The 9,666-nt window shown below is 34.9% G+C and overlaps 1 protein-coding gene across 3 annotated transcripts; it reads right to left on the reverse strand.

Moving 5' to 3' along the window:
* Positions 1-984: 984 nt before the first annotated feature.
* On the reverse strand, positions 985-8,964 carry LOC124827816 (ATP synthase F1 complex assembly factor). Of its 3 annotated transcripts, none has more exons than XM_088093070.1 (5): positions 8,237-8,957; positions 7,648-7,727; positions 7,507-7,565; positions 2,633-2,823; positions 985-1,577 (listed from the first exon to the last, which is right to left on the reverse strand). In XM_088093070.1, the coding sequence occupies exons 1-5, from the start codon at positions 8,543-8,545 to the stop codon at positions 1,278-1,280; spliced, it is 939 nt and encodes a 312-aa protein (XP_087949196.1). In that variant the 5' UTR covers positions 8,546-8,957; the 3' UTR covers positions 985-1,277. The 3 variants fall into 3 exon arrangements, with proteins under 3 accessions (XP_087949196.1, XP_087949195.1, XP_087949193.1); XM_088093067.1 differs by having other exon boundaries at positions 1,323-1,582; positions 8,237-8,964; XM_088093069.1 differs by lacking the exon at positions 2,633-2,823 and having other exon boundaries at positions 985-1,582; positions 8,237-8,949.
* Positions 8,965-9,666: the final 702 nt, after the last annotated feature.

The following is a 9,666-nucleotide window of genomic DNA, read 5'->3' on the forward strand; positions in this document are numbered from 1 at the left end:
GAACCATTCAAATGTGGTTCTTCTTGATTTTCAAAATCTTGCCACGTTATGCTCATAATTTATTTCGGTGTGGAAATTCTGTTTATTTTCACAATTAAATTTTATTTTCGTCAAGTCTATGTTATGGAGGAAAAGATTAAAAAAAAGTAAAAATTAAAATTGATTCTTTCATAAACTAAAATTATTTTATATTGGTTAAAAATCATAGTTTTTAAAAATAAGTAAAAGTACATTTCACAAATTAATTACTGAAAAAATCATTTAGAAAGTGCTTGTAAGGAATTTTCTCAGAAGAGAACTTAAATTTCCTACGTTTCTATCATATCAGGATACTATATATACCTTTTTCCTTCGAAATATTACTATATGTTTAGAGTTGAAATTGATTATCTCTAAATAGAACATATCTTCTAGTTCTCTCCACAGTTTCCAAATGGCATATATATATATATATATATATATTCTCTTGTTGAATAAAATGTAGTTATGAAGGAAAAGTTTACATGCAATAATAATTTGCATAACCAATAATTTATTAATTTCACAATCAAATCAGTGAGACGTGTATACAAGTCAAATCTCTAACAACACATTTCATTTAATGCATTCACCAGTATAAATAGCGAGCAAATATTTTCTGTCTCTGGTGAGATACCTTCTGTGTGTCATTGTCATGGCTATAAGCACAGAACATCAAATTGAAGTTACCACCATTTATGAGTGGAATGTGAACTCAAACTATAATCTTATCAATGAACGGCATGTTATAGTTACAATTATTGACAGATGCAATTTATGGTTGAAACTATAATTGAGTTTCCAATTCAGCATTTTAAAAGAATTAGGGGTGTTAATTGCAATGGTAACATGCAATTCCAAACAGTACTTTAAATCTTCCTCTGTAGTTTATGTTGGCTTTGAGGGAGGGTGTTAAGTCCATGACCCCTTTGAAAATTCCTGAAATATATGTAATCAAATACAAACTGACAAAAACAAAACTTCTTTTTCTATTTTACCTGTTTGTTTGTAAATGTTTTGAAGCAGTGAGTCAATACAAGATCTATTTATTGAATCAGCATGAAAGAAAAACAAAGACTGAATCTAAGACTACAATATAAGAGGAAGCTCAGTCCAAGACACTCTTCCTTGTGCAAAAGAATATGACTAAATAATGAAAAAGTTACTGTTCTTCCTATCCTTCGTTTGCAATTTCATCCGTGATCAAATCCTCCCTTCTGCTACGCTGTTAGTTTAGCAGTTGTTCAATTCAAAAAAGGTTACAAAATAGGCATGTTCAGTATTTGCAAGACATCTTTGAACTCAAAATCACGTGTCTCTTTGTTGAACCTCTCAACCAGCTTGTACCTTGCATCATTCAAATAAAAAGACTGAGCAGTTTCCAAAAGCCATTCTGCCTCTGAATCAGTAAGCTTGCTGGTAAATACGACATCCCCACGGATCAGTACCAGATCCTTGCTCTCTGCAAATTCAGTGTAAAAGGAGACAGTAAAATAGGGTGATGCTTGTGTTCCCCTGGCCTTGTAATCTTCAAGACCTGTAAAAAGCATGTGGGGCGTCTGGACTGCAAGAAAATGATGAATATGTATGTGAGACAACAATGAAAATAATGGTTTCTAATTGAGGCTCTTTAGTATGTCTAACCAACAATCATTCTCAACAATTCAGAAGATCTGACATCAACATAAATCTCTAAAACGTGTCATTGTCATATTGAAAGTTCCGTAAAAACGCTAAAGACTACAGGTAATCAAAACAATAAAAAAAGGAATATGAAAAAAATATTTCACTGTAGACAGTATAATAATGTTGCAAGTAGAGATATGAGGATTGATGGGAAGAAAACAAGTGAAAACAGCCAACCCCAACTAGTTATACTTATCTGTGGACAGGGTTTCAACCAGATTCAGACATTTATAAATGCAATGAAGATTATAGGTCTTGGAAACTACTCGTTCACACTAGATAAGCCGGTGAAAATAGTTTCTCAAACAAAATGGGTAAATAAACCAACCAGAAAAGAAAAGAAAGGAAGGAAGAGGACAACTATCTTATCAAATATCAAAGATAGCATAGGAAGCATGTAAAATCTCTAATTTGTTGTGTTTTGAAGTAGCACTTCTTTTTGGTATAGTTTAGTCTTAATTTTCTATTTTTAGAACAGATTTGGTTTTTAAAATAAATTTCCTTGTTTTTACAAAGATAAGTGTTGATAAAATGTTTTTAACTATAATTTTAGTTTAGTTCTGATTTTAGTTAATTTCTAGTCTAGTAAATAATAGATTTTAGCTTTGATTCCTATTTCTAGAGTAGATTTTAGTTGTGCTTTAGTTAATTTCTGTTTTAGTCACTTTGATTAGTCTAAGCCAGTTTCTAATTTGATTTTTAATGAGTAATTCAGCCCTCTAAATAGTGTTTCTAGGTACTGTTATGTGCTTCTACAGTTCACTTGAGAGGAAGTCCAGCTTGTGAATTTCTGTACATTGAAGAACCAATCCAGTTATAAAAGCTGCGTGTAAACATGCTGAAGAAGCTGCCAACGTAAATACAGCTGCAGCTCAACGTGACTAAGCTCAGGCTGTGATGAGTGGAGAAGTTTGCAAAGGAAGCTGACCTGCTGCCAAAGAGACCTGGCTGGAACTGGTCTAAGCTGTTGAAGCAACCTGCTGCCAGCAGTAAGGAACTTAACTGGATAGATTGGAGAAGACAGAGTGACCTGCACTAGTGATATGTAGCCTGTTGGATGAAGATGCACTGACTTGGAGGACTGGCTACTTGAAGAAGCTGGATACGCATTTGCACTGGCTGGAACAGTTTGCAAATAAATCTAACTTGTAATTGGAAGTTAACATGACCTGTTGTAGACAGTTTTAACAGTTTGTAGGTTCCATTTCTTAGGCTAGAGTATAGTAGACTAAGTCAGAAAATTAGAAAGAGCTTTTCAATTTCTGAGTTATCAGTGTAAACACTTACATTTAGAGCAAGTAGAGTAGAGTTTCTTTGAAGTGCAAGTTTGTCTTGACTGCAAAATGAGTTGGACAATCAAGTTCTTCAGGTTCTTTGTTCTACCGCTGCTATTTCTTCAAATTGCAATTAGCTTTCAATGCAAATATACCTTTCTTGAAATCTTTTACCAATTAATCTACTGTTTTCTGCTTTTAGATTCTGTCTTACGAATTCTACTTTTGTAACCCACTAATGCTGAGGCTTTGTGAGTACAAAGTGACCACTTATACTCCAAGGAATCAGAAATGATCCTTGGCAATCAAAAGCAGAACCATATGAATCATTGGGGAGTGTTTTCTGGTGTAGATAGTTTTCCTTGCTTTGATTTACTGTTTTCTTTACAATTCCACTTCTGAACTTCCATTTACGTTTTAGCACTTGTTTTACTTCTGTTTGTATGTTTAATATTGTCCTTTAATCAATTGAAATTTGTTCCAATGCATGTTTGCTGTTTTTACAGTTTAGTTAGTTTATTCAATTTTCTAGGCTAGGTTAGAATTGGGATTTTTAATTCTGCATTTTGTCTTGTTAAATTTTTCATTCCATTAGTTAAGTAGGATCCTTGTACACTTGTTTACATTTGCATTTGATCAATTTACTCAATTTTGCATTAGTTAAGTAGGCTGGAATTTTCTCAGGCCAACAGGACAGTTTTAGACCACCACAACAGGCTTGGACCAATCAAAGTCAGAAACAGCAGGCCTACAACCCATTTTCAAATACGTATAATCCAGGATGGCAAGGGCACCCAAATCTGAGATATGGACCACCACAGAATCAGTCCCAGCAACAAAACAGCCTAAGTCAGTCATATAATGCTAACCAGAAGCAGAGGTGTACACCATCACCATCAAGACAAAATGCAGCACCACTGATGGGCAGACAACATGTGAGATCAGACCCTACAATGGAAGCCACTATTCAAGACTTGAAAACACAAATTGGTTCAACTGGTTGCTGCTATCAATGAGCTAGTGCAGCAGAAGTCTGGTGCAATACCTGCACAGCCTTTGATCAATCCAAAGGGGGGCGCAGAACCAGTGATTGAAATCCCTCTAAACTGAGCTTACTCCTCCTTTACACTTTACTTTCTTTTATCTCAGAACATTTTGCCTTTCGTTTTCTGCTTAACTTTGCTGAATCAGTTTCACTCCCTTACAAATTGAGGATAACGTGTGTTTCAAGTGTGAGGAGAGAGCTGAAAATTTCCGAGAACTTTTTTTTTCACTTTTGCTCTTAGTTTCTGCATGATACATTTGCTCTTTTTAGATTTTTAAGACATTTTTTTTATAGTGTCAAGGTAGTTTCATATGATGTTTTCAGTTTGCTGAATTTTTTTTAGCTAGTTTCTGTTTTAGTTTCTTTGAAAACCTTTGACAAAGCTGTTTAGAATTAATCTTTTTACTGTTTTTTGCTGATTTTCCAATGAGTTCTTTGATCTGCACGCATAATTAGAATTGTTGACCTGTTTAGAATAGTTTGTTTGAGGTAAAATGCATAATTTATTGTGATAACCAGTTCTGAATCAGTTCTGACATATTTGAACTAAAGTGAGTTTTGCACCTTTGCTTTTTGTTGGTGTGATTGCACGTAGGATACTAACATTCCAGAACTTGTATCATCTCTTGTTGATTCTGCTAGTTGTATGATGCATTCTTGACATTATATAGCCATTCCTTGTTTTTAACTCACTAGCAAAATAGCCTACCTTGATCAGATTTTCCACTGCACCCAGTTTCTACCTTTTGATTTCTAGCTCACTACAACCCTTAGACCAGAAAAATCAATGATCACCTAACCATGGATTTGTGAGGGGCTGTGAAAGTACTTTGGAAAATTCTGTGAAACTCAAGTGTGGGGGAAGTGTGCCAAAACAGTTTGATCAAAGGCAAAATGCTGAACAGATGTGAAAAGAAGTTTGAAACTGAGAAAAATAGAAAATCTGAAAAAAGTTGTGGTCTATGATTGGAAAGAAAGAAGAAATAGTTAAAAAAAAAAGGAAAGTGGAAAGTAAATAAAAAACAAAAGGATGTGAAGGTCTGACTTGTGATGAAGCTACTGAACTCACACGTGTGTTCTAGATTTTCCCGATGGCTGCCTCATATTTCCTTGGTTTTAGCTCTGCAACCTTTCCTCTATCCTACCCCTACCCGAGCCACATTACAAGCTTTGTAAAGACCTGTTGATCATGAGTGCACTGTTCTAACATGGTGATTGATTTGAGAGATTTTCCAAGCCTATGACAATGTTGGTGCTCCTGATGTGCTGAGAGACAAATACTTAACCCAAACACACATGAGAGCATGAGGGTAAACACTATCCAGTGGGGTCAGTTCTGTTTCTAGAGTTTAGTTTGATCAATTCTTAATGTATTTGCCTTATTTTAGCAAATTCTGACTTGGTTAGAGGTTCAAAGTGTTGTTTTGGCAGATTCTCTGGATGCTCACGGATTCCAGCTATGCATTAAAAGTTTTTTATTCTGTCCAGAGCTGTAATATGATGTTTTGCTTGTGTTGTTATCTTCTTTGTAGTTTTCCCACTAATGCAAAGTTTAAGTGTGGGGATGTGTTAAGTCCCTATTTTGTCTAGTTTTAGGTAGTTAGTAGCACTCCTTTGGGCATTGTTTTGTGTTAATTACCTTCTTTTAGTTCAGATTTAGTTTTTGGTAGGGAAAATTTGTGTTTTTGTAACAACTTGTTAATAAAGTGTTGTTAAAGGTGTTTTTGGTCTAGATAGTATTTTTGGTCTTATGATAGCTTTTGTAGAAGTACAATTCTGTTCTAGGAGCTAGCTCAGCAACAATTTCAGTTATAGATTCTTAGTGCAGTGGTGTTTCTGAGTTTTGATGTTGCTAACTTGGATTCATAACAACATTCCACTGTCTTAGAGGTGGGCTACTCTTAATGCAGCAGAGTTGGTGCACAAGACAGTTCAAGACCAAGTTTGAAGGTGTTTGGAGAAGCTGAACTTCTCATGAACCTGAATAACGCATATGGACACGAGTAAAGCTGCCTTTGAAGGTGTGATGGGCTGAGGAGTCCAAGTCAGAGCTGTGTGATCTTTTGCAGCTTGTTGCACTGCATTTGGAAGCTTGGTTCTGTAAAAGTCAGCCTTGTAATGCTGAGTTCGGCCAAGACAGTTTTGGTCTAAGTAAATAAGCTGATACAACCTTGTATTTTTTTTAGTTTTTAGCTTATTTAGCTTTAGCATAAATAAGGGCAGTAGAGAGAGATATAGAAATGGATGAAGACAGATATTGAATAGCTTTTCAGACTTGAGCTACGCAATCTTCTTTTCTCTGCAAAGTCGGATTTTGGTTCAGAGTTCTTGGCATGCAAAGTAATGACAAGAGATGGAAACTGATGCGTGCAGCTGTATAACCCTTCAGTAATTCAATTTTGCTTCCCTTGTTCTAATCCTTTCTTCAATCTTTAATTTCCAGATTCAATCTATTTTCATTCTGCACTGTTTATTTTCCTTTTTACTTGCTTTATTGTTGTTCTTGATTGTCTTTACGTAATGCTTTCTTCTATGTTTGATGAAGTTGATTTTAGAACTCCTAATAATAGCTTGATCTGACTGAATCTTTAATCTTGCAGCATTACAGTTTCGGGTTTTTGGTTCAAATCTAATTCCAAAGCTACCGAAGTGATCTTTACGTTTCAAGATATCTTCTCTTTCCTAAAGGATCAAAATAGTCTCAAAACATGATTGAGTATACTCCTTACTGCTTCACTTTTGGTTGATTTGTTAATGGTTATGGTATGTTATTTGAAGTGTACAGGCAAGCCATTTAAATTTGCTATAATTGCCAATTAGGATATATCCCTATTTGCTTAGCGGATTAAAAAATAGTCCATATATATAAGTGGACACATTACAATATCTTTCCCACATTCTGTAGATATTAATATCAGCAAGGGGAAAATTCCCTATCCTGACCTGTATACATATCTCTATTTGCGGACAAGAATAACTGTCGGTCCATGCATAAGTCTAATACTACTAAAATAGTTTTATTCAGTTCAATTGTATATTGCAGTGCATTCTGAGTGCAATCAAGGTGGTTATGTACTTGTTGCACGAGTATGTGTTCTAGATCGTTATTTATTAATTATTAGTAGAAATAGAAATATGAGGTCAGTGTCATGTACTGCAACTATTCAGACTCTCTTTCATAAATCATACTTACTAGTGCTCCTGGTCCATCTTTGTCTGCCTTTCCAATTTTCCATCTAATTCTATAATGTCAACAGTTTCCTAGAATGATCTTTTTCTTTTTCTCAGTCTTTCAAGTTCTCTCATATAATCACATCCAAGAAATAGATAATATCATTATAATACCTACATAAACTGGGGAAATAATATTTACATTTTCATCTTTCCCAAATACAAATCATCAATCAAGTGTAATATAGTTTTAATTGAAAACAATTATTAACTTTTTACAAGCAAATAAATAAGAGTGTTTTTTTGTCAAACCTTGAACAAACATTGTAGTGTATCCACTTCCCCTCCACAAAGGAATCACAAAGTATCGGCTGCCAAGGATAAAGAAAGCTGAGAACATGAAATCTAGAATACAACAAATTCATAGTATCAATATTGATAAAATATAAATACCACTCTGAAGCTCTATGTTCCAGCAAGTGATAAAGTTTTGCTTTCATAGATGCTCCAATATGACCTCTTCCTATGTGATACTGGAAAAAAAAACAGTCAAAACATGTATTTAAAAATAAAATAACGAAAATATATGTGAATAAATAATACATAAGAGCAACAAAACTAAAAGTAGATTCAAAGAAAAATCCTAGAGGCCCACAAGAAGAACAACTCAATTGCTCCAACAGAGATCATCAGCATTCTTCTATGTGATCATGGACATTTTGCCTAAATCATACTAATCACACACAAGAAAGGCCTCTTGTTTCCCATTAATCAATTAACTGCCCAAATTTTAATTTGTTGTTTCCTTTTCCATTCTTCCTAGAGATTATATCCAAGTTATCTATCTTGTCCAACTAATTTTTCACTCCCCAAAACTCAAACAAGTTTAACAAGAAGAGCAAATGACAAGGACAAACAAACAAATTGTTGCTCTTAATGAGAACCATGAGAAGCTTCAGTAAACTGAGTTATGAATAGCAACAGAGTCTACAAATCAAACAAGTTTAAATGAACTAAGAACAAGTAATCAACGAGACATTACATCATCCCAAATAGAAGCAATATCTTCAGGATATCGATCTTTCAACCTCTGGATATCTACAATAGAATCCAAAGGTTTCGGTTGCAGAGGTTTGAACCCAGAGGCGAACTTCGACGTCCTACAGAATCCAATCGAAGCCCATTTCTGGAAATCGCACGGAATCTCCGGTTTATACAATTTTGTGGCTGCTGCAAGGGGAACCGCAGAGAAAGACCGCACAGCAAAAGGGTCATTGATGAAAAACAAGTTTTTTCTGACCTTAGAGGCTATGCCCCTCCAAATTGTGCAGTTTGGGGTTAGCCTTTGCATTGTGGAATCGGAGAATGAGGGAAAGAAACGAGCTAACCAAGGTAGTCAAAATCGCGTTTCAACCAGTAAGATTTTACGAGTCCACAATCTTCTTCTCCTTCTCCGATCTCGAGTCGCCTAAAAGTCACTTTTTTTGGATCGACGTTCAAAATCGCAACTCGCGTGGAAACAGCGAATCACGCGATGCAGTCTCGCCTACCAGCGGGGGAAAGCCGACAGACCTCGTGGCGGCACTTGTCAGGGCAATGTTACTTGTGGTGGTGCTTCTCGCGGAGGTGACTCTTGCTGCAGCGGCACCTCAACGCTGGCCTCTTGTACAAGTCTTGTTCGTGAGTGGTGACAGATGTAGGTAAAATGGCCGCTGTTTAGAACATCAGAGAAATGACTTTCTATCTAATGATGATTTTGGGTGTAAACCAGTATTTTTACGGTACGTTGCACGGAGCTTTATGAAAAAATAAAATAAATTTATTATATAAACTTAAATTAATGAATAATAATTAAAATTTATATAAATATTTTATTTTATAAAATTAAATAATAACATTTTACTATTTTTTATTTTGGAGCCTTTGAAGTAAATCAATGTCTTGCCAGCTTCCGGAGACAATAAGGTTCACCCAGTATTCCACATCTACTTACTGAAGAAATTCATTGGTTTACCGAATTCGGGCCAGCTTTGTATGTGTAACATATGCCTTTCTCACTTTCTCTTTTGTTATCCTTTACCATATTTTCTTATTATTCTCTTCTCATTCTTAGGTTCCTCAGGTTGAACCCTCTCACATCTGTCTCAAACATATAGATGAGAAAAATACTCCAGGTCGTGAGTATTTTCAACTAAAATTTGGAATGCATAACTATTTGTGATTATTTATTATATGTAAATAATAGTTAATGGGTATTTTAATATTTGTTTATAAATAAGGTTGGTGTAGCTATCATACTATTTTTGTCCCTAATAGAGGTGTTGAGGTTGTAATAAAAAAAGGTTGATCAACTTTAAGATAGAGCATAAAACTCACTATTACGCAACTTGATGATTCTCTTCTTCAAGTTGTCCTCCCTCCAAATCATTTTGCTTGAATTACTATAAAAACCCTACTATGCTATTTTAGGAG

This window comes from Vigna umbellata, chromosome 6 (genome assembly GCF_029865625.1).
Source record: "Vigna umbellata cultivar VRB3 chromosome 6, Vumbellata_1.0, whole genome shotgun sequence".
NCBI lineage: Eukaryota > Viridiplantae > Streptophyta > Magnoliopsida > Fabales > Fabaceae > Vigna > Vigna umbellata.

What these genes read in the sequence shown, in the direction of transcription:
- LOC124827816 (XM_088093070.1), bottom strand. Translation starts at nt 8,545, where the DNA reads ATGCAAAGGCTAACCCCAAACTGCACAATTTGGAGGGGCATAGCCTCT. An exon ending in TTGCTTCTATTTGGGATGAT is followed by an intron (nt 7,728 to 8,236) that starts GTAATGTCTCGT and finishes TTTTTTTTCCAG; the next exon opens with TATCACATAGGAAGAGGTCA. An exon ending in GAACATAGAGCTTCAGAGTG is followed by an intron (nt 7,566 to 7,647) that starts GTATTTATATTT and finishes TATCCTTGGCAG; the next exon opens with CCGATACTTTGTGATTCCTT.